The following is a 25,159-nucleotide window of genomic DNA, read 5'->3' on the forward strand; positions in this document are numbered from 1 at the left end:
ATGCTTTGAGTCTAAGACCTAGAAAAAAATATCCAAAGTTTCAGGCATCCACTGAGGATCCTTATATTAGATCTTCAGGATAAACGGGGATGATTACATTAGACAACAGAGTCTTTATAGATTAAACTAGCTAAATTAAGATGATACCACACTGGATTACAGTGGTCCTGCTTCTCTGAACAGGGTCCTAATGAGTCTATCTGAAGGAATAAACACACATCAGCCATGTGGGAATAGACTGGGTTAGAGACTGAGTGTAAACAAAGGGACACCAGGGAGTCCAAAAAGCCACCAAAAAGCCTAAAGCCTAAAGCCTAGAAGAGGGAAGGAGACGCACCTCAAGAACATAACCCTGTTGCTATCTTGACTTCAGACTGTTGCCTCAATAACTATGAGAGACTAAATTGTAATAAGTCATACCATTTGTGATAATTTATTACATCAGCCCAAGAAAACTAATAGAGATGACTTGGTGGAGACCGCTACACTCAAAAGGGTTACCTAATATCATGTGACATGGTAATGGGTAAGCCCACGGCATAAAACATGTTCTTTGTTGGTTAAACTGATAAAAGAAACATCCATGACATTTCAAGATTTTCTAGATACCTGAGAATTAGGCCAAACACAATTTCTTAGCTCTACTGGCTCTTGGGCTCCAGCGTACCACATATACAGACTAAAATTGATTTGCCTCAAAGTACAATCAAAATTCATCACAGCACAGTGCCTGGCATGAAAAAAAAAAGCTGATAAATACCATTCAGTAAGCTTTGTAATATGAGTCGCAACTGTCAAGTGACAGAAATAAATTCAACTTACTTTAATTTGCTGATATAGCAGTGAAACCAGCATGCAGACTGCTTCTGGCAGGGTTAGAGACAGGGGCTCTAAGCAGGTTACAGAAAACAGTTTTTCCATTTCTGGGAAACAGAGGCAAGCAGATCTCTGAGTTCAAAGGCAGCCTGGTTTACAAAGCAAGTCCAGGACAGCCTAGGCTAGCCAAACACTATCTTAAAAAAAACAAAAAATAAAAATAAAAACATTGCTCATGTAAGAATAAAAGCACCAAATAAAATAAAGGTACACAAACACTTCTGTACTTAATAAATATAGCTACAGCAGCATTTCATTTAACCTTTTGTTGTTATTATAATATTAAACCATTACAAGGTAAAATATTTAAATCCCTGAACATTGACTATTTAAAATAAATTTTAGAAAAAAACATTTATATATTTCTCTTACCCAATAAAAATTTATAATAAGAATAGGAATTAGAAATAGTGCTTCCTCAAGATCCAGTTACAACACTCCTAGGCACATATACAAACTATGCTCAAGTATATAACAAGGACATTTGCTCAACCAGGTTTGTAGAAAAAAAAAATTTAAGTGAGTTCTAGGATTGCCAGGGCTACACAGAGAAACCATGTCTCAAAAAAACAAATGATGATTTTGTGGCAAATTCTTAACCTAATTCCATTTATTTTAATGGAGGGAAAGCTGATATTCATTCCCAAGCCCAAAATTTGTACTCAGTGATGTTTAGTATCTTGTTCCATTAAAATGATTAAGTCAATAGATAAAGTTAACTGCACAATATCCCCTTTACACCATCCTATACCTTTTTGAGACAGATTCTCCATAAGAATTTCAGGGTATATACCTAAAGAAACTAATCAAGAAGGAGGACTTTGGCTAAGATAACAAATCACCATTCAGAAAGGCAAAGAGGATGGACATCAGAAGAGGGAGAAAACAGGAAACAGGTCAGGAGCCTACCACAGAGGGCCTCTAAAAGGCTCTACCCTGCAGGGTATCAGAGCAGATGCTGAGACTTATAGCCAAACTTTGGACAAAGTGCAGGGAATTTTATGAAAGAAGGGGGAGATAGTAAGACCTGGAGAGGACAGGAGCTCCACAAAGAAAGCAAAAGAACCAAAAAAATCTGGGCACAGGGGTCTTTTCTGAGACTGATACTCCAACCAAGGACCATTCATGGTGATAACCTAGAACCCCTGCACAGATGTAGCCCATGGCAGTTCAGTGTCCAAGTGGGTTCCATAGTAATGGGAATAGGACTGTCTCTGACATGAACTCAGAGGCTAGCTCTTTGATTACCTCCCCCTGAGGGAGAAGCAGCCTTAATAGGCCACAGAGGAAGACAATGCAGCTACTCCTGATGAGACCTGATAAACTAGGATCAGAAGGAAGAGGAGGAGCACCTCCCCCATCAGTGGATGTGGGGAGGGACATGGGTGGAGAAGGGGGAGGAAGGGTGGAGTTGGGAGGGGAGAAAGGAGGGAGCTGCAGGAGGGGATACAAAGTGAATAAACTGTAATTAATAAAAAGAAAAAGAATTTCAGGGTGGCCTGGAACTTGCATTCCTCTGGAACTCTAGGGCTATACTTTTCCACCAGCAGGCCCTGATACAGTTTCTCCTCTCTTACTCTATGGCTGCTCATCTGATATTGCTGGATAAACAGGGCATGCACTTATTATTTAATATTTATATAACTTAAATTTTAATGTCAAAGAGACATGCAAGTGATATTTCATAAACAACTTCATCTCACAACATGATGAGCTTGCCTATTACTGATGCAAACTCTGAAGTACTGAGCCAAGATGACAGTCCAATAGTAGACTTGTGAAACTGCAGAGACAAGGGCAGTGGCTGTCTCTTGCTAGCTGTAAAAGAAAAAAAAAAAACAACCCTAAATCAGTCATGTAAAGGAAAAAAGCTTCAAGCTTCATACACTAATGGAAGCACTTTAAGTGTAAATGCCTTATAAAGTTGAAATGTCTTATAATGTTCATGGCTTTAATGGGCAATTTAAGGCTAGGGTTCTTATTTGTTTTTAAATAATAACAATAACTTCTTACACAATAATATCGAAATATTCAATAGGGATGAATCATGCTAAGTACTTACCCTAAATCATAATTGGTTAAAGCAAAGCTTCAGATCATGTAGAAGTAAAAGGAAAAAAAATGGAAACAATCATGTACACATTCACGGATCCTGACCCTGACCCACTGCCAAGGCTTTTTACCGACACAGCTGCAAGGCTTAGCCTAGCACCCATTAGCAGCTGGCTAAAACTGGAACACCAACTGAGTTAGCAGAACATATATCTTCATGAGCCTTGACCTTGGGACAAGGTATGGTTTCACTGTGTCATGACTTAAATGACTGAACTAACCCCATCATTTTTTTATGAACCTCTAAAGATATCTGAAAGAGAATATGATTATAAAAATGTGTTTTCTTAGCTAAGAACCAATTTTTAGCTTTAACAAATCTATTTTTTTATCAGCAAAATGTTTCTTAAAATATTTCAATTAAAACACCTTAACCATCTCCATTTGTCAACAATAACAACTGTTAGATAGGCAATTTTTCAGAGTAGTAATTTATCTTTTAAATAAAATTTTTAAAATATGTTTTATTTCTTAAAATGTTTCTGTAAAACTCTCAAACTTACCAAAGACTTCCCTACATCCCTGGAAGTGCCTACTAACATAGGCTGGGCGTTGCGGTGGCCTCATGACATTTGGGGAAATATAGGTTGTTAACATCTTCACTAAATTCTTCAAATATTAGGAGTTCTGAGTCCTCAAATTTTTTCCTTATATTTTATTCTGTTTTTCATCTTCTGATGTCAAGAGTTCTTACTGTAATATCTGTTTCTTCTATTTTCTCATCTAAGTTCTTCCTACCTTCATTCCATTTCTTGTCAATATTTTACAGTGGTTTATATACGGAAGTTAGAAAAGCAAATGGCCTTTAAATGAAAGTGTATGGGACCATTTACTCAATGGAAACTTCAATGCATATTTTTTTGACTCTTGAAGAAACCTTGTTTCCCCAATTCCTGACTTCACCACATAGAAAATATAAGGAAGTTTTCCCAAACTTTGCATTTAAAGCAGCTTCCAGGCATTAGAAATTTATTTTAAAATAATATTACTTTGTATACTTTTTAAATGTGGTCCTCAGTTTAGAGTTTGAGATGCTTACAACTAAATGAAACAATTTTGTACTAGATACTGCCCATCATAAATATTATTAAGACAGTCGTTACTTAAAGGTGACGGTGATTAACAGGGCATATGAGATAAACACATTAAAATGTCACAAAATAATATTATGGATATAGTTATAGAATATTACATAATATTATTATATAATAATAAAATAACATACCATCCAAGTTGTCCTCTGAAATTGCATGTGCCACCTACCCATAAAACTTGGCATCTGTGAAAAAATTCAAGATTAATTTAATATTTTATTCTAAAAAAATTAACCTACATCAATCTGAGGATTAGCAAATGGCACATGATGTGTAACTACAGGATAATTTTCAGTCAAATTAGAAACAAAGAAAAGCAGTTATTGAGCGTAGATAGATAGGTGGCCAACCAGAACCTACAGTGAGTGGAGCGTTCTGGTTCTGTTCAGGCATAACCCAGGTCCACACTATGGTCCTTTGCTTTTTAATGCAGATCACTTACATTATAGCTGTGTTTGCTAAAATATCACCAGTGAGGAACAACAGTGCGAGATAATTTTTCAATCATAAAGCAATTTTTGTGTATATTTTGCCAAACAAGTCCATATAGGCTTACAGTTTAAAGTTTTCTGAAATCCACCAGTTGAACATTTTAAATATCCCTAAAGAGTATGGCTGAATGCTTCTACATAGAAAACTCAGGAAGTGCATATGAAATGTAGAATTAATCAGCTTATTTAGAATTTGCACAGGTGTAAAGTGATAAATTCACCTAATTAACATGAAAATTCATAATCTATACACTTACTATTATGAATGAGCCTACTACTATTATAAAAAAAAATACTCCTTATTCTTAGAATTTTACTGTTTGGTTTTTATTATCATCATCTGCTTCAGATTTCTCCATTCAAGGAAAAATGTTCACTAGAAATTAGATTGTAGAGGAGTCTCGCTTTTATAAATCTTTACCTCCCTATTTGTTTGTTTGTTCTCTCTATGTAGTCCTCACTGGCCTGGAAGTCACTCACTGTGGATAGCCTAGGATCAATGAGGATAAGAGTATATTCTACCACCCAGAGCAACTCTTTTTTTTTTTTTTTTTTTACTTCTTCCCCCTTCTTTCCTTTCTCCTCCTTCTGCTCCTCCTCCTTCTTGTTCTTCTTTGAGACATAATCTCACTATGTAACTTTGGCTGGCTTGGAACTTGCTTTGTATACCAGGCTATCCTCAAAGTCACAGAAATCCACCTGCCTCCGTCATCTGAGTGTTAGATTTAAAGTAGGTCCCCATCACACCCCAGGACAAGAATCCTCCATCTTCGCAGTCCATCCAGACTTGCCTCTCATATGTCCCAACCATGAATAGTAATGATGCACTAACCTAGAAGGCATGTTCCAAATCTAACACTCAGCCTTTAACAACATCGTACACCTATGATGCTCGGTCTTAAAATAAATTCCTTGGCTCCTTCACAAAATGAAATTTTTGTCAACTGTTTAAATCCTCCCTTTTTGCTTTTATCGGTGCATTTAATTGTCTACAAGTCTGCCATAAAACTTACCACAGGAAGATGGACAGAGTTAGAAATTATTTAAAAATCAATTATGAATTTTTTATTCACTGAAGATAAATCTATGCCTGTACTTTGATAACCTACGCCCTTGGAGAAAACCAATGCATGTTTGCTGAGCTGTTTGTTTCTTTTAATTTTCTTGTCCTATAAACTGGTCTGGCCTCAACCTCACTCCTTCTACTGGAATTACAGCTGTGAGCCACCACTCCCAGGATTCTAACTATCCTTTGATCCATCCCCTCCTTGGCAGAGACAGAGGCATTGTTTTCTGTCAGTTCCTTAATATAGTTCACTGTAAACAGAGCCTCTTAGGTTACACTGTTGAATCTGTGGTTGTGAGGTCAATCCACAAATCTTCCAACCTCTGAGTGTGAGTCAGGGGACTTAAAAGGCAGGAAACACAGACAGCCACCACCATGATTCAATCTGAAAGGAAAAAGATGTAAGTCATTTTTCAGTTTTCTGTCACTTGTCTTCCACATGCCCAAGTGACAAGTATTTTGTTGAGCTATGGGACAACACAGCTTTTAAAAAGCAAATTACAAGTTCAAGACATTTGTTTCCTTTGGCAAGGAACAGATTAATAAAGAAAATCTCTAGTAAAGAAGGAACTTATATGAATAACATGGAGTTTTAAAACTATCAGTTAAGTATAAGACAATATTAGTCCAATTCATTTAAAAGGTTTTTTTAATTTTAATTGGATTTGATATATGTTAACAAGCATAAAAATTCAAAACTGAACTATAGATATGTAAAAAAAAAAAAAAACAACAACAACAGCCTCTGGAAGCAGCAGTGAAAGGTACATTAAGCTATGGCAGACTTCTTATGAAGCAGGGGTAGATCCTTTCTTCTCTAGCCTAGGTGACTGCTAAGTGCCTGTGCCTTAGCACAGCTCAATGTTCACACAGCTCAATGTCTGGTAAAGGATTCTTTTGTCTACATGATTTATTGTGCAACCAAATGTAAACCTGTAACTGTAATAGAAATGAAGATTTGTATACTTCTTCCTTGATTTATAGAAATCAAGAACATAATATGAATCAACATAGACATTAATAGTGTTTTTCTCATACTACAGTGGCTAATGCCTTTTTGAACCCTTTAAGTAGAACTAGCTAGTGAAGTGACAGTTTTCTACGTATGAAAACTGTCATATTTTCTACATGCTTGAAGTATAACTCGTCTGTTTATTCCCTCCTCATACTTTTCCTACATCGATTGAGCAACTTTGCAATTCTGTTCACAAATGTACTGCATAGTGAAACTCTCTGGTATAAATAATTTCTTTCCAACTCCCTAGGATGTTTTCTCTATCCGGGAGTAAAAAGAAAATTTTAAACTATGTCTCATTGCCAAATTAAATTCTTTTGATCCAAAATAAATGGGAACTGGGATGGCAAACAATTGGCCTATAGCACACAAAGAACATAAATTTTAAAATATAATAAAATGCACTTAACACAAATAAAAATGGTAAAGCTAAAACCAGAACTACTATTTGAGCCAACTGCTCTTTTGGATACACACTAAGGGATACACTTAGATCTGAATATCCATATGTAATACAGCACTGTCCACAATAGTCAGAATGAGGACAAGCCTAGATATCCATCAACAGATGATTAAAGAAAATGTAGTACCTATATAAAACAGAATTTTGTTCATCTGTAAAGAAGAATAACATTATAACATTTACAGGAAAATACACAGAACTATGGAGTATTATGTTAAGTGAAATAAGCCAGAACATTAATGAAAATTACAAAAGAGAAAGAGAACATCAAATGGCAGAGAAAAAGAAATTTTCAACATCCTTAGTCATCAGGGAAATGCAAATCAAAACGACCCTGAAATTTCACCTTACATCCATAAGAATGGCTACACCCATCAAAAACTCAAGTGACAATACATGCTGGAGAGGATGTGGAGAAACAGGAACCCTACTCCATTGCTGGTGGGAATGTAAACTTGTACAACTACTTTGAAAATCAATTTGGCACTTTCTTAGACAATTAGGAATAGTGCTACCCCAAGAGCCAGCTATACCACTCCTAGGCATATATCCAAAAGATGCTCAAGTATACAACAAGGACATTTACTCAACCATGTTCATAGCAGCTTTATTTGTAATAGCCAGAATCTAGGAACAACCCAGATGTCCCTCAGTTGAGGAATGGATATAGAAATTGTGGTACATTTATACAATGGAATACTACTCAGCAATTAAAAATGAGGAGGAAATCATGAAATTTGCAGGCAAATGGTGGGATCTAGAAAAGATCATCCTGAGTAAGGTATCCCAGAAGCAGAAAGACGCACATGATATATACTCACTTATAAGTGGGTACTAGACCTATAAAATAGGATAAACACTAAAATCTGTACACCTAAAGAAGCTAAGCGAGAAGGAGGACCCTGAGTAAGATGATCAATGCTCATTCAGAAAGGCAAACGGGATAGACATTGGAAGGAGGAAAAAACAGGGAACAGGACAGGAGCCTATCACTGAGGGCCTCTGAAAGACTCTACCCAGTAGGGTATCAAAACATATGCTGAGATTCATAGCCAAACTTTGGGCAGAGTGCAGGGAATCTTATGAAAGAAGAGGGAGACAGAAAGACCTGGAGGGAATAGGAGCTTCACAAGGAGACCAACAGAATCAAAAAATCTGGGCACAGGGGTCTTTTCTGAGACTGATACTCCAACCAAGGACCATGCATGGAGATAACTTAGAACCACTGCAAAGAAGTAGCCCATGGCAGCTCAGTGTCCAAGACAATTCCCCAATAATAGGAACAGGGACAGTCTCTGACATGAACTTATGTGCTGGCTCTTTGATCACCTCCACCTGAGGGGGAACAGCCTTACCAGTCCACAGAGGAAGACAAAGAAGCCAGTCCTGATGAGACCTGATAGACTACGGCCAGATGGAAGGGGAGGAGGACCTTCCCTATCACTGGACTGGGGGAGGGGCATAGGAGAAGAGGGAGGGAGGTGGGATTCGGATGGGATGGAGGAGGGGGCTACAACTGGGATACAAAGTGAATAAATTGTAATTAAAAAGAAAAGAGGAGAAAGAGGTTTAAATGTATGAGGAGGTAAGAAAAAGAAGGGGTAATGGAGTATGTGTAAAGAAAGCAGAAATGTGGCCTGAGTTGAGAGGAAAAAGGGCATCCAGATGAGAAGAGACAGAATAGAAGATTGAGAGGCAACAAAAACAAAGTATAACTGTGTATAAAACAGGCCAGTGGAACCCATTTCTTTATTTGTTAATCAAAAATCATCTTAATTTTAAAAGTATAGTAAAAGTAACAACATCCTAGTTGTTAGGAATATTGTTCCAGTGCCCTCTAAGATCTGGTAGAAGGTCATCATTTCCCATATATTTTAGGACATTTCAACACTAAATTGCTTTGCAAATAAACTGTAATGAAGAACTTTAGTATTTTTAGAAGTAAGTATAAATGTTTTATTTTTTCTATGTTAATTCATGAACAGAACTGGCAATCAAGATAAATGAGATGTTTATAGGTTACTTCCAAAACAATGTAATTACCATTGATGTTAAAAAATAAAATATTTATTGATGTAAATATTTTCATTTTCTTGACTTTCAGACATTTCAATGCCAATAGCAGAAGATCTTCTCAACACATGTAAGTTTACCAACATAATCACTTTCTGCCAAAACTTCATCCTTAGACTGGAAAGAAGACCTGCAGTTGAAGCCTGATTTTAGAAATATGTGTGAAAGTTACTGTAGCCGCCCTTAAGCTGACTGATGCCATGGATTTAAAATGAGGAGCATTATTAAATGCCAGAATGGCAGAGGGATCCTAGGGACAAGGAATGGTAATGAAGGACTTAGAATTTCAAATCAACTACTTGTGCTTTTTGAGTTTTGATCTGCCAAATTCTAAAGGGAAGAATTACCATAAGTTCCTTAACTTTCCAAAGCCATAGGTCCAAATGAGTGTGAAGATAAAATAATTTAATATGAATAAATTACTTACCAGAGTGTAGATACTGACAGTTAGCACTCAGTATTCATCAGCTATTTCTATTTTCTGTTTGCCTATGAGAACCCCAACTCTCTCTCTCTCTCTCTCTCTCTTTCTGGAATTCTGACCCTAGCAACTTTGTGTGCAGAAAGCTGTAAACTCTATGTGCAAAGCACTTTTTCCTGGCTAAGTAAGGCATTGTTTTCACACACACCTCCCCTCCATTACTGGTCTTAGGCAATATCATCCTCAGGTGGCTGGAATGCTGACAATGCTGTAAAGGAAAGCATTGCATTCCTCTGGGAATTAGACTGGGGGAGTTGTATTAGAGCATTCACCCTCTAGAGTTAGGTAACACTAACCCAGCCTGCTCTCACCTTTCTTAGTCACCACTCAGTTATTTAGGGGGAACTAGGGCAATTTTTTTTAGTACAATTTATTTTATTTTATTTTTTATTATTTTTAATTAAATTTTATTTTTTAATATCAGTTACAGTTTATTAACTTTGTATCCCTGCTGTAGCCTGCTCCCTCATTCCCTGCCAATCCCACCCTCCCTCCTTTATCTCCTCCCTGTCCCTTTCCAAGTCCACTGATAAGGGAGGACCTACTCCCCTTCCATCTGACCCTAGCTTATCAGGTATCTTCAGGACTGGCTGCAGATTCCTCCTCTGTGGCCTAGCAGGGCTGCTCCTCCCTCGGGGGTGGGGAGGGGGAGGTCGAAGAGCCAGCCATTGAGTTCATGTCAGAAATAATCCCTGTTCCCCTTACTGGGGTACACACTTCGATATTGAGCTACCATGGGCTACATCCAAGAAGGGGTTCTAGGTTATATCCACACAAGACTATTTCGTTTTTCTCCTTCAAAAATTTTGGTTAAACAACCCACGGACAATTTAATAAAGCATCTTAAAACAATTTATTCCAGTGAAATCTTCTGTATCTGTAAATTGAAAATCCATAATTTGGAAGATTGCCAGGTTCATAGAATTCTGGACAGGTACACTGGTATAGTGCTAACCAAAAAATCCAGTTTATCTACTCACCAATTGGAACACTAAGACCCTTTAATATCAGAATTCAGTATTTGTCTTGACCTATCTAGGGTTCTGATCACATCTACAATAAAAAGCAAAGGATATGCAGGGGAAAAAAAAAACCAACAAAATTCAAAGAATAGAGCATCAGGGTGTGACACACTGAAGCATATTAAAACACAAAACACATTAGAAGCAGAAGGGTAGGAAGGCAGTAAAACCTCTGTAAGTTCCATGATGCTTCTGTAAGTATCAGGTGGTGACCTTCATTCTGTTCTTAAATCCTTGACATTTACCATCTTCTTTCCTTTGGTACAATAAAGCTACAAGGTGCCACAAGGGACTTGAGCAGAGGTAACAGCCAGGTAAGGCTGCAGAGGTGGTAGCTGAAAGCTTAACAGACACAGCACAGATGAATAACTGGGAGCTTCAGGATGGATGGAACTTAGGAATTATGAGTGAGGTCAGGAGCAGTAAAGGCATGCCTCCTAGGGAGGCACCTATCCCACAGAGAAGGATCTTTGTTTTTATATTTCTCTGGAGGAAGTTGAGTAAAAGCCAACTTCCTTTAGGAGTAACCCAAACACAAAGGAGAATAAGGAGCAACCATCATTCCCCTGGATTCTGGATTCGTGGCTTTATCCTCCTTAGAGTCAATGACAAAGGAGTAGAAAGAAAAAGAGAAGGGAGTGACATTTAATGAGTCAATGTGAGAGTACTCATTAGACATAGCAGCCACAGCTAAGTGACTCAAGGAAGAAGATGCCCTAACCTGAGTTCAGAAATGTGTCTAGAAAACAAGCAAGTGCTAAAAGCAATGTGCAACCCAAAGGCTTTGGAAGGTCAGCTAGGACCTTTAGAAGTATACAAGACTCCCCTGTGCTCCTCAGGTCTTCCTCCCTTCAGGAAAGAATATCTCAAAATTTAAACAGCCACTGTAATCATGTATCAACTGTAAAGTAACTGACCAGCTAACATTTCTAATTTATTTAAATATTCTTATTCCTGATACAAGCCAATTCTGTTCTCCAGAGTATCCTAGTCTTAAACGCTATTGACATTCTTTGTTTCAGTGGATCTCCAGTTTATACAGGATAGTTAGCAACATCCTGGCCATTGTCCACTGAATATCCAGACACTCCCCAATGCTTCCAACCTTATAATAAAAAATATCTCCAACAATGTCAGATACTCCCTTAATCTATGCCTTGAACTGATTACTTTCTTCATTCTCCTGATAAAGTAGTAAGGAAGTATTTTTATTTCAAGTTTTACAGGCTTTATTTGTACAGATAATTATTGAGTTCCTTTTAGGTAATATGTTTTCTGTGGTGAGCTTTAAATACCTATTTTATTAAAAACAAAATTCCTAATACTTAAAAGTATTTACCAATGAGATGGCAATCTCCAGTAAAAGATGACAAACTTAAAGGACAAATTCAAAAGCACTTTGGTGGGTGTAAAGTTAAGATAGACAAGGGAACCAGGATCAGCGTGATGAATAAAAACTTATATTATTACTACAAATTTGCTTAGAAGACTTCAGAGTCTGGTTGTTCCTATGTTCTTAAACTGACAATAATGCACAGACCTACTTCAGAAAAGCATGTGACTTTGAAAATTCTGGCCATCTTGAGGTCATTTCTTTTGTATAGGTACTGTGTATTGGGACTTTTATTCACTCTATATCATAACATTTATATTTGCTCATACTTTCATATGAATATTTTTATGGCATTCATTGTTTTCTAGCCTTCACTGAAGTTAAAAACCACATAATCCTTCTGCGATTTAGTAAGGTTTGTCTCTTCTAAAACCAAACCTTATACATCAGGTCATAGCAAGACAAGACAGAAACAGAAAACATGTGAATGGTAGGCCCAAGAGATTAAGATGGCAATGTACTTGGAGTGTATTTTCAGTAAATCATGTCAGCAGTAAAGATATTCTGATTTCTCCAAGACAGTGAGATTTTTCCCAGTTCCTAGTTGGTAAAGGCATACGCTGTGGGGTAGTTTATCTACTATAGCAACACGAGTGCATAAGCAATGTCAAAACTGATGAACTCTCCTTTGAACAGGTTGTGGACGGCGCACAATTACTCCCGGAGGCCACAAAGTAGCAGGGGGCCAGGATGCTGATGAAGGAGAATGGCCCTGGCAAGCTAGCCTTCAACAGAACAGTGTCCACCGATGTGGGGCCACTCTGATCAGTAACAACTGGCTTATCACTGCCGCTCACTGCTTTGTAAGGTGAGAGATGACCTGTGAAGGTCGCAAGGGCACTCGAGTCTAATAATACCTCCCCACTGACGTGATCATGCAACTATGTCTCCAACTGTTTGTTACCCCAGTGAGCTACAGCCTCAAACTGCTCACTCATTCATCAGTGACATAGCAAGCGTAGAGGTCATCTAACAGAATTTTGTCAAAAGTAGAAATACTGACATTCTGGACTAGTTAATAATAGTTTCTCGTAGAAAAGCTGGCCTTTGCCCTGTGGAACACGTGGCAGCACCGTGCCCTTAATCACCAGTGATAAATCTCAGTATTAACAACCACAGTGTCCGCAAAGGTGAGTTGGCGCAATCGTTTCAACAACAGCACGGCCTCAAACTTGCCGCATAGCTTGAACTGCCCACACGCTTGCAATCCTCCTGCCTCTGCTAAGTGTTGTCATTGCAGGTGTGGTCTACCACGCCCAGAGGAAATGATGACGTCATTAAAGAGTTATCGCGCTGAGGTACTGCAACCTCACCTTCCTCACTTCTTTTCTCAGTATTTGGGATCAAACGCAGGGTCTCCTGTATGCCAGCACTCTACCACTGAGCTGGATAAAAAAAAAACAAAAACAAAATTCGATCTCTAACTTGGTCATCTCTATTCAAAATCATCCTTGCATATTGTAACACTTCAGTAGAGAGCTAGGAAATGCTCCAACAGCACTACTTTTCAGAACATAACACACAAAATCCTGAATAGCAAAGATGAACAACAAAAGTATTTTGTTGTTTACCATGGCTAAAAGAAAAGATTTAAACAATATAATTTCCATAACTTCTTTAGGTTCACATCTCCACCTACTTTTTAATTAAGTCTTATCATTCTATATTGCCATGTTTATCTTTCTAAATTCCCTTCAGTATTTTTTATTCAAGTCAAGACAATGCACATTCTATAAATTGTCTTTTCTCTTTAATTATTTTTAGGTCAAAAATCTCACTATGCATAGCTCAGAACAGCCTGGAATTTACCATGTAGCCCACAGTGGCTTCAAATTCACCATTCTCCTCAAGTGTCAGGCTCGCATACCCAGCTACTGTGCAAATAACATTGTTTTCATTTATTCATTTATATACAGCTTTTTGGGTTGCGGGGGGGGGGGGGGGAGGGAAGCTTTCCATAATGGTATATGCCTTTAATCTCAGCATAAACTGTGGAGGCAGATGGATGTCTGAGTTTGGGGACAGCCAAAAACAAGTTTAGACCAGCCAGAACCTCTCTGCACCATAAAAAAAAAAAAAAAAACTATGAAAATGCAAATGAACTAATTAGAACTAATTAGTTGTAAAAGGTTAAGACTAATTCCTTTAGCTCTAACATACAGAAGCTTTAATAAATAAACCTATATCTTTTAGGGATACAAATCCCAAAGACTGGAAAGTTAGTTTTGGGCTTCTTTTAAATAAACCACAAATACAACGAACTGTCAAGAATATTATAATCCACGAGAACTACAGCTACCCTGCACATGATGATGACATAGCTGTTGTGCGCATGTCTTCACCGGTATTGTATGAAAGCAACATCAGAAGGGCTTGTCTACCGGAAGCAGCTCAGCGGTTCCCACCCAACTCAGACGTGGTGGTCACCGGATGGGGAACGTTAAAGTCTGATGGTGAGTTCCATCTTTCCAGTACAGGACTCCAGCTTTAGGACTTAAAAAGAAATACATTTTGAATTACCACTAAGTCTGAAAAAAAAAAAAAGTTTCTGTAGAGCATTTAAAATAGTACAATGGATGGAATGTTGTGCTCATTTATTTAGAAGCTATAATTTCATAGAGTTGTTTGTCATAAAGCCCTGGTGATGGCAATTGTCATAAATATTTTTCATTTGGATACATTATTTCCTCTGTGTCATTTGTTCACTCCGTAAATATTTATCTTTCGTCTAGAAGGTAATATTTGAGCAAAACCCACATATCCTATGCATTTTATGACCTGAATCCTGTAAAGAGTTAGGGTCAAAATAAATCCAAAATAGGTTTATAAAGCAGGAAAATAAAGCTAACTGATGTTAAGATCTATAACCACAGTAGTAAGCTCAGCTAAAAAAAAAAAAAAATCTATAAATCACTATAAAATGCATGCTTCTGACACATGAATTTTTATTTTGCCTTCTAAAACAGGCATAGTATATATAAACTCTAAAACATTTTAAAAGAAAAATTCTAACACATATGACATACAAACTAATTCTCAATATGGTTGTTTTTAGAAATTGATGTGCTTTAACTAAAATGCACATTTCCTGAAAAACATAATTTTAAAGTTAAATACTAATTCAGAGAAATTTATATTGAGTTTCTAAAAACTTATTACAATACAGAGGGCTGGCAAGATGGCTCAGCAGGTAAAGGTAATTGCCTCCAAGCCCCAGAACCTGAGTTTGATACACAGAATCCACATGATAGAAAGAGAAAACTGACATCCAAACACTGACGTCTGACCGCCACATCCATGCACACGTGTGCAGTCTGCACACACACACACAGTTTCTCACACGTGTAAAAACATAATTCTTAAATTATCTTTTAAAAATTATGTAATATTCTTTCTTCAGGAGAAAGCCCTAATATACTCCAGAAAGGAAGGGTGAAGATTATAGATAACGAGACCTGCAACAGTGGAAAGGCGTATGGTGGTGTGATTAAACCTGGAATGTTGTGTGCTGGGTTCCTGGAGGGCCGTGTGGATGCCTGCCAGGTAATTCTCCCCAGACTCTTACGTGACTATTGATTTCCAATAGATTTAGACTTCCAATGCACAGTGCAATTTTCTCAGTACTAAGAGTGTGAGTGTGCTTTATAGCCAAATTATCTAACTAAAATGTATATTGATGTCAGTAAAATGGTATGTTTTAAACCAGCAGTCCTGTTACAAGGAGCTGTGCACAAGGAGAGACACAGTGAGCAGTGAGGAGATGGAATACATTACTGATAACCTTAGTTTGACCAGTCTGTTTTCAGGAAAGCTTCAAGTCACTCTAGTTCTAATCAGTTACAAAGTTTTCACAACCTGGCTCCAACATCCTAATTATTTTATTTATTTGGCAACTTCTATGTGGAATCCCACATACAAGGCATTGTTTTAGGATCATTGCAAATATTCATTTACTTTAGTTGTGGTAATCCTCTGCACCATAGTTTAGTTTGAAACCCATTCCTGATGAAGAGTTTGGGCAGAGACAAAGTCACTTGTGTAGCTGACACAGCAGAAACATAAACAGAGGTACTTGTACCCATTCTCTGAACTCAATATCCAGGTACTTTTACTTATCAATGTGTTTCTACTATTCCTATGCTGTTGATAAGCAATCATTCTGGATTGTCTTGTAGTAGTCTAGTCAAGCACAGCTAGGGATAAACCCAGGAAGAACCTCTTTTTATTCATCACTCTATAGAACTTATTTATTGTACTGTGTATACAGATATTGAAATGAACAAGTATATTCCTGTACTTTAAGAACAAGAGGACATACAAATAAGTATTTATAACATATAGTTGTCCTTTATAATTACAGGTTTTCACTTTTCTAGTTTTCCCATATAAATCAAAATGGGCTAAGGGCTTAAAAAGACACTAAGGTAACCCTATTCCTGGAGATCCTGAGGAGCTTAAATCCCCACTGTACTTAATTGGTTAGGTAGACTTGTGTCTCCTAACCTGCCACTGCCTGAGACCCATGCTTCAGCGACTGTGTTTCCTGCACCGCCAGTGACTTCATCTGCTTCCCCACACCTACCTTAATAATCTGAATCACAGAGTAATCTGTCAACGTTGCCAGGTACCACATACTAGATGAAATATTTCCCTCTTGGAAACCTAAGAAAATTAATAACATGTGAGTTCTTAACTGTGGAACCCTGATGTACCTTTTATTATGCTATGTCAAAATTTCATTGTACTTTTTTAATTCATATGTCACCATGTTCCAATCTTCTTTAGAATATTATAGTTTTCTTAATACCTAGAAAAACCGCTGTAATTTCCTTACTTCTTGATATCTTTCTGTTTGTACCCATGTTTACCTTCTGGTCATGGCAAGTTTCTTCTACAATTGAAAACTAATCTCTTCCTGGTTTGTTTTGTTGGTTTTTTTTTTCACTGTATCCTCCCATATACACAATTATTTGTACTCTCTATTTATGGTAGCTTCCATACTTTTTAACTTCCCCAGTCTGTTGATCCCTTCTGTACATTCTGTAAACATCATCAAGCCTCTCATTCAGTCCAAATCTTGGAAATTTCCTATAACCCATACAAATCAAATATACACCAAAAGTACCATGTTCTGACTTTAAAATGGGCTAAGGGCTAAAATGCCTATTTCTTCTAGACATTTTCTAAAAGAAAAAGTACAGATGGGGCGTGGGGAGAGAGCTCAGTCAGCAGCGTGCTTAGCACACACGCATGAGAAGCTGAGTTTGTATTCCCCTGCGTCCGTGGTGGGAAAGCCAGTGATGGCATTCTACATCGATAACTCTAGCACTGGGGAGAGTAAGGAGTACCGCTAGCTAGACAGCCTTGCTATTGGATTAGTGGGCTCCAGGTTCAGTGAGAGACACGATCACAAAAAATTAAGCTGAAAGTAATCAAACAAGACACTTGACATCAACTTGTGGCCTCCTCATGCATAAAAACATGCACACAATTGTGTGCGCACGCCCACACACACCCATGTTCACACACGAACACCTTTTCATACGAAAAGGTATTCAAAATCAATAATCACAGAAGTGCAAATTAAAAACATAATGAGATATCGCTTTAAGGTGATGTCAATTATGACTAAAATAAAAAGAAAGAATTGTGTGCAAGAATTGAGAGAAAATTATATACTAGTAGTAAGAATAGAGAATGCAGCCAGTCCTGTAGATACCTGACAAACCAGGGTCAGATGAAAGGGGAGGAGGTCCTCCCCTATCAGTGGACTTGGAAAGGGGCAGGGAGGAGATGAGGGAGGGAGGGTGGGATTGGGAGGGAATGAGGGAGCAGGATACAGCTGGGTCACAAAGGTAATAAACTGTAACTAATATTAAAAAAATTTTTTAAAAGAAAAGAAAATGGTACAGCCATGATGGAAAACAGTATAGTACTTTTAAAAACAAACAAACAAAACACTGAGAAAGCCTACACCAAAAGTCAAAGTCAAATACCGCATGATCTCATGGAGTTGATAAAGACTCACTGAACCAGAATATAATGATGTCTGTCGAGCCTGGAGAGATAGCTCAGCATTTAAGAGCATTTACTGCTCTTGCAGAAGGCCTAAGAGAGCACCAACATAGGGTGTCTCACCGCTGCCTCTAACTCCAGTGCCAGCAGATCCAAGCTCCCTTCTGGCCTCCACAGGCTCTGACATACATACATAGAAATAAGAATACAGCTTTAAAACAAATAGTAACAACAACAATAATGATGATGATGATGGTTATCAAGAATGGGGAGGTGGAAAGAAATGGAGGAATACAATTCAAAACAGGGTACAAATTTTGTTTAAAAAGATTGTAAGTTTAGGGATCTAATATATAGCATGATTACTTAATAATAACATAGTATCCACTGGAAATGTGATACAGTAGAATCTTAGTATTCTCAAATAAGAGAGTAAATATGTGATGTAAAAAGTTACTTTCCTTAAGATAGGTAACATTTGCTGAAGAATAGCAACTAAGCCCACACACGCCTTTCTTTTCCCGTGAGCAAAATAGTAATACAGTGAGGAGTGTTCCTTAATATGGTGATGACTGCAAAGGAAGAAATACCTTCAACGACCCCTTAGTTGGTAACTAAGTTAAAATTTTTCACACTAATTTTCCAGAATTACATTGCACTAGCCAAAAATATATTCTGACATGCAGGGCTAATAATGTGACAGAAAAAATGTAAGGCTGGCATCATTTCAAGTATTGAAACATCAAAAGTTTCCTGGTTTTGCTTGTTTGTTTGTTGTTTTGTTTTGTTTGTTTGTGGGGTCCCCTGTAATTTTTACTAAAGAAAAATATATTGTTTGTCATACATTTATATTACTGACTATATCTTTTTTCTCCCCAGGGTGATTCCGGCGGGCCATTGGTTAGTGAAGACGCTAAGGGTATCTGGTTCATTGCTGGTATTGTAAGCTGGGGAGACGAATGTGCACTTCCAAACAAGCCTGGTGTCTACACTCGGGTGACATACTATCGAGAATGGATCGCATCCAAAACTGGTCTCTAGTGTAGCTTTTCTCTGTAAATTAAAGTTACCTTTAAATTAAGGTTAAATTACCTTTAAATTAAGGTTACCTTTCTGTTAAATAAGTTTGTAATCCTCAAACCACATTTTCCTTAGATATTTTTTCTTCTTCTACACATTTAAATAGAAAATGTAATGGCATGAAATTTTAGATCTAAGACTTGTTTCTTAAAGTTTGGAAAATCTTTAGTGAGATTATGAACCAAAAAATATGATTTTCTTCTTTACCCATTTTCAAAATGGATATAATTATATGAGTGAATATGGTTTCAGTTTATTAAGGAAACACTCTCTGCTACTTTGTAAGAGCAGATATTTGGGTAATGTATCACATGAGCATTAGGGATACATGTTTCTGATTGTAGATGCCATGTTCTGCTGACCAGTTCATGGATTCCCTCGGATCAGTGATTGCAGATGGAGTTCAGTTGCATTGCAGTAACCCTGCCCATAAGAATTACTCAGGAAAATATCTATTTTCTTTCTGGTCTCTGTGTCAAAACTAATTCTTCTAACTCTTCGTCATTTTAAGTGACAAAAACCAAAATGACAGCCTCATTGGATATATTAATAAATCACAGTGTTTACTGGCTTTTCATTTTCTCTTGAATGTGAAAGTAAAGCCAGAAGGTGGTTCTCATGCAACAGCAACATTATCCATGTGTGTATTAGTATTATTTAGATAGGAGGATTTAATTCACAGTGCAAATACTACCAAACTGTTTCCAAACTCTTGAAATTTCTCAACAGAACAAATTAGCAACTAGATAAACAATATAGAAATTTTGTTTCTATGTCACTCTGATTTTGCTCATACAAAAACAGTTTAGTGGAAGATACATGTGTCTGTACCTGCAATGTTATGTTAATTCTGCTGCTTGGTTGTCATTGCTCTAAAATATTATCCAATTCAAGTGCTTTCGGAGAAGTCCATCACTGTCTTTATGGGACTTTGCATTTTTCTGCTTCATCACTAGCAATTTACAGCTCCTACCATAATCAGGCATGACATAAATTTTCATAATACCTCCTATAAATTTTATTAATATTTGTTAACACTTACTGGTTTTTACTAGTGCCAGGCAATTTTTATCTATATTTTTACATTGAAATCAACAACTCCAGGAAAATGGCCCCCTTGGTATTTCAGTTTTAGATAAGTAAAGTATAGAGAAGGTCAGCAATTTTCTGAAAATCAAAGGGTCTCTAATCGACTTAGCTGAGATTCAAATCACTCTATTTCAGAGCTCTATTTTACATGATATTGTCATGACCTAAATATTCCAAAGAAAATTAGGAAACAAAATTTAATAAACAATATATGATTTACTGATAGTTTAACTAGACTGGGCCTCTCATATTCTGAAACGTAGAATTTTTCAGAAACATTAAGGATAAATTACAGGTTTATTACATAGACACTTTTATAATATTAAACTTAACTTTTTGCATATTCCTAAGAATTAGTGTTTCTCTTCTTATATTTTAGAAAATGGGTATAAAAAATAAAAGTATATGCATATTGGTCAAAATTGATCTAGCCTGAATCGAGGCATGACTCTGGTCATGGAAGAAGTGGGCCTTTTGGTTGAGAACCCCTCAAATTAAGTAGGGGCAGTTCCACAAAACAGAAATGATTTAAAAATAGCTATTTGCTATACCATATAAAATCTGTTGTATTCTGAATTAATGGAAATATTATTCAATCATATAATAAAGACTGTATTGTGTTTACTAATGTTAAGTTTTAAGTTATAGATTCTGGTACCATGTGTTTTCTGTCCAATGGGAGAAAAAAAATTAATACACCTTTTGACTTTAACTCCCAATATTCTCCTTCACTTAATTTCTTTATATATGCAGACAATATAGATTGCCAATGTTAGAAACGTATAAAATATTTAATGTTTGGTTCAGAAACTACTTTCACATGAAGATACATGTATTGTCAGCAAAATTTCAGAGTATACCTTCAAATAAGAATGGTTTAAATGACCCCATCTGCATGATGATACACTGTATAATAAGAGGTTCCCTTTCCCTCAATAGAAGTAAAAACAGTAGTAATGGCTTCTCTCCATCTGGGGACCAGTGTCATAATTACTGCATCACCCTTCAGATGCAAGTATAATAAAATGATGCAGTTGAATAAAACTTTTCTTTTTCTTATTTCATAGTTGACATAGCACCACCCCTTTAATCTGATATTGTGTTGTTTCTATGGAAAACTGTTTCAGCCAAATATTTTTCAGCTTCTCTTTGAAAGGCCTGTTTTCATCTCTTCTTTCCTTCTCAATGGTAAAGATGTATGAAAAGTCTATGTTCGATTGCCCTGGATCGTTTCCAAACCATCACCACTCTCTTCCTTTAGAAGTTGCACTTAAATTAAAAGAAAAAAATAGCCAATTAGGTTCAAGGAAATTATACAAAAAGAAATATAACAGAGCCAAGTCAGGTCTTGGAGGCGATTGCTCATTCTTATAGGTGCCTAAGTTTCTGCTGGCTTTCCAGAGGTAGTGTCTCATAAAAAAGATTTCCACTCTTTAAAAGAGATTCTGTTTTTAGAAAGTTGTCTCCTGTGTCAATGCATACAAGGCTACTTATTACCTGCGTTTCTTCTACCAAGTTCAGTGTGTCTGCTTTATGTTGATGTCTCTGATATGTTGAACTTGAAGTTTTGTGCAGAGTGATAAATATAGATCTATTTTTATTCTTGTACATGCAGACATCCAATTAGACCAGCACCATTTTTGAAGATGTTTTCTTTTTTCTATTATATGTGTATATATATATATATATATATGATCAACAGTTAACAAATGAAACCTTATGAAACTGAAAAGTTTCTATAAGGCAAAGGACACTATCAATAGGACAAAACAGCAGTCTACAGAATGGAAAAAGTTATTTGCCAACTGCTCATCCAATAGAGGGCTAATATACAAAATATATAAAGAACTCAAGAAAAAAAGACATCAACAAAACAAATAATCTAATTAATAATGAGCTACATATCTAAACAGCAAATTCTCAGTAGAGGAACCTCAAAGCACTGAGAAACATTTAAAGAAATGTTTAACATCCTTAGCCATCAGGAAAATGCAAATCAAAACTACTTTGAGATTCCATATTTTATATCTGTTAGAATTGCTAAGATTAAAAACAAAAGTGACAGTTCATGCAGGCAAAGATGAGGAGCAGAGAAACACTCCTTCATTGCTGATGGGAGTGCAAATTCTACAGCCACTATGAAAATCAATATGATGGTTCTTCAGAAAATTGGGAATAAATTTACCTCAAGGTCCAGCTATACACTCTTGAGCACATACCCAAAAGGCACTCATCCTACCACAAAAATACTTGCTCATCTACGTTCATAGAAGCTTTATTTATAATAGCCAGAAAGTGGAAACAGCCTAGATGTCTCTGAGTCAAAGAATGGATAAGAAAAATGCAGACCGTTTACACAATGGAATATCACTTAGCTGTCTAAAAAAAAAAAAAAAAAAAAAAGACATCATAAAATCTGTAGGCAAATAGAAAAACTAGAAAAAAATTCACAGACCCAGAGAGACTAAGTAAGAGGGAGGGTTTATGAGGGGAAATGCATGGATCTCCCTGGAAAGGGGAAATAAAATACACTTTGTGGGTGTACTTGAAATGGGGATTGAGAGGGGTGAGATGGAAACAGAAAGAATCAGGTGGTAGAGGGAAGGACAGAGGGAGAGAGTAGAGTATGGAAGAGATGAGTATAATTGGGGGGCACTTGGGAGCCAATGTGAAAACCTAATACAGTGGAACCTTTCTGGAAACTATGAAGGTGAACCTAACAAGGACCCCTAGTACTGGGGGATATGGAGCCTGAACCAGCCATCTTCTGCAATCAGACAAGGTTTCTAATGGTGGGACTGAGACAACAACCCAGCCACAAAACCTACAACCTGTGCAGCCTGCCACATGTGCTGGGGCAATGGTGGCTCAGAGCTTCCGGAGGTCCACACTACAAGAGAGAGCCCATGCCTGACACTGCCTGGATGGCCAAGCGACACAAGAGACAAAAAGAAAAAAAAAATAACAGAAAGAAAAGAGAGAGAGAGCCAGTCAGTGAGATGATGCCTAATGCTGTTCTGCTACATTCATAGATTTGTGCCTAGCCTAATTGTCATCACAGAGGCTTCCTCCAGCAGTTAATGGGAGGCGATGCAGAGACCCACAGTCAAACTTCAGGCAGAGCTCAGGGAACCCTGGCAGAAGAAGGGGGAAAAGGACTGTGGGAAGCACAGGGGTCAAGAACACCAGAGAAACACGGCCCACCGATTCAACTAAGCAGGGCTCATAGGGGCTCACAGAGACTGAAGCAGCAATCACAGTCACGGAAGCCTCACGGGTCTGCCCTAGGTCCTCTGCATATATGTTATGGTTTTTTAGCTTGGGTTTTGTGGGATTCCTAACAGTGGTAGTAGGGGTGTCTCTGACTCATTTGTATACCCTTTGGACCCTTTTCCTCTGCTGGGTTGCTTTGTTGAGCCTTGATATGAGGGTTTGTGACAAGTCTTACTGCATCTTGTTAAGACATGTTTGGTTGATAACCCTGGGAGGACTGCTTTTTTTTTTTTTCTGAAGAAAAACAGAGGAGCAGTGGATCTGGAGTAGCGGGAGGTGGTGGAGAAACTGGGAGAGGTAGAAGGAGGTGGTTGGGATGTATTGTATGAGAGAATAATAAACAACAGATATGTGTGTGTGTGTGTATACATATGGATAAAAAGAGTTTCTCCTGAAATCAAAATGGTCTAACATATTGCTCTTCATCCATCAATAACTTGAAGCTCATAGTCTTCCTTTCTATCTCAGCTCCTACCTAAAATTAATATTGCAAAATAGTTAAGGTAAAAAGCCTTGCATCACTCAAGGACGCAGAGACAGGCAAATCACTGTGAGTCTGAGGTCAGCCTAGTCTACAAAGTGAGTCCAGAATAGGCAAGGCTACACAGAGAAATCCTGTCTCAAATGCCCAAAGAAAAGAAAAGAAAAGAAAAGAAAAGAAAAGAAAGATAAGAGATGTAATTCTAACAGCAATATGGATTAGGTATGTAATCTGCTTGCTATATTCTCTTTTTTGATCATTAAATAAAAGTGAAATAAAAATGTCCTGTAGGGTTATTATAAAGATTAAATGTGTCATCACATACAAATTGTTTAGAATAGTGCTTGATAATGTAATAACTATCCAATAGACAGTAAGTATTCCTTTAAAATGTAGCATTTTTATCAACAAAGTAAGGGAGTAGCTCTAAAACTCCGGTGGTTGACTGAAGTATTTGACTGCATCAAACCATCTATCCTTCAATTAGGTTACCCACAGTCATGGCCATACCAAATAATTTAGATCACAGCATCTTAAACTATGGACCACAGAGGCCCTCTTATAACTGAACACAGGAGTTATAAAAGAGTAGGCAATGGTAAAAAGCTTCTGAGTGTGCACTCATCAAAAGTGAATTAAAATTCAGCCCTAATTGTAAGTTTATTTTTCTTTATAACTCAAAAGCTTTTGCATATATTTGTATCAGTTATTCTGAGGAATTTCTGTAAAGGTTCGTCATGTTGCATAACATGAATTCACCTCAGCCTTAGTTCTGAACATACAGCATGCACACTTTGTGCTCTAGCACTATGTAACTATGCAACTGCAACAAATGTAACAACCTAATTGCAACACCCTAAGACACCTCCGCTCAGATACCAGTCTATTATATTCTCTGAATCACACTGTTTTTACTGTAGTGTAGAGAAATTTTAATCTCGCAACATGGCTGATCTGGCAAGGGATCAATCCAAAGACCTTCTAGGAATACAGACACACTCTTGGTACACACCTTAAACCCCAAACAATGAAGGAGCCATGTTTGAAAGTTACTTCTAATTGAGGGGCAGACCGTGATGAATCAGAGAAAGATTTAACAAAACAATTCAAAGATAGGATGTGCCCAACCCTCACG

The 25,159-nt window shown here is 37.2% G+C and overlaps 1 protein-coding gene across 1 annotated transcript in view; it reads left to right on the forward strand.

The window, feature by feature from the left end:
• The window catches only part of LOC129692909 (transmembrane protease serine 11C), a 48,224-nt gene extending 29,082 nt beyond the window's left edge, over window positions 1-19,142 (forward strand). The window contains exons 6-10 of the mRNA XM_055629451.1: window positions 9,222-9,260; window positions 12,723-12,894; window positions 14,280-14,539; window positions 15,487-15,629; window positions 18,981-19,142. Of these exons, the coding sequence (XP_055485426.1) occupies window positions 9,222-9,260; window positions 12,723-12,894; window positions 14,280-14,539; window positions 15,487-15,629; window positions 18,981-19,142 (776 nt within the window). The remainder of the gene's footprint in view (window positions 1-9,221; window positions 9,261-12,722; window positions 12,895-14,279; window positions 14,540-15,486; window positions 15,630-18,980) is intronic.
• Window positions 19,143-25,159: the final 6,017 nt, after the last annotated feature.

Source organism: Psammomys obesus, unplaced genomic scaffold, assembly GCF_907164565.1.
Source record: "Psammomys obesus unplaced genomic scaffold, mPsaObe1.curated_primary_1811, whole genome shotgun sequence".
Lineage (NCBI taxonomy): Eukaryota > Metazoa > Chordata > Mammalia > Rodentia > Muridae > Psammomys > Psammomys obesus.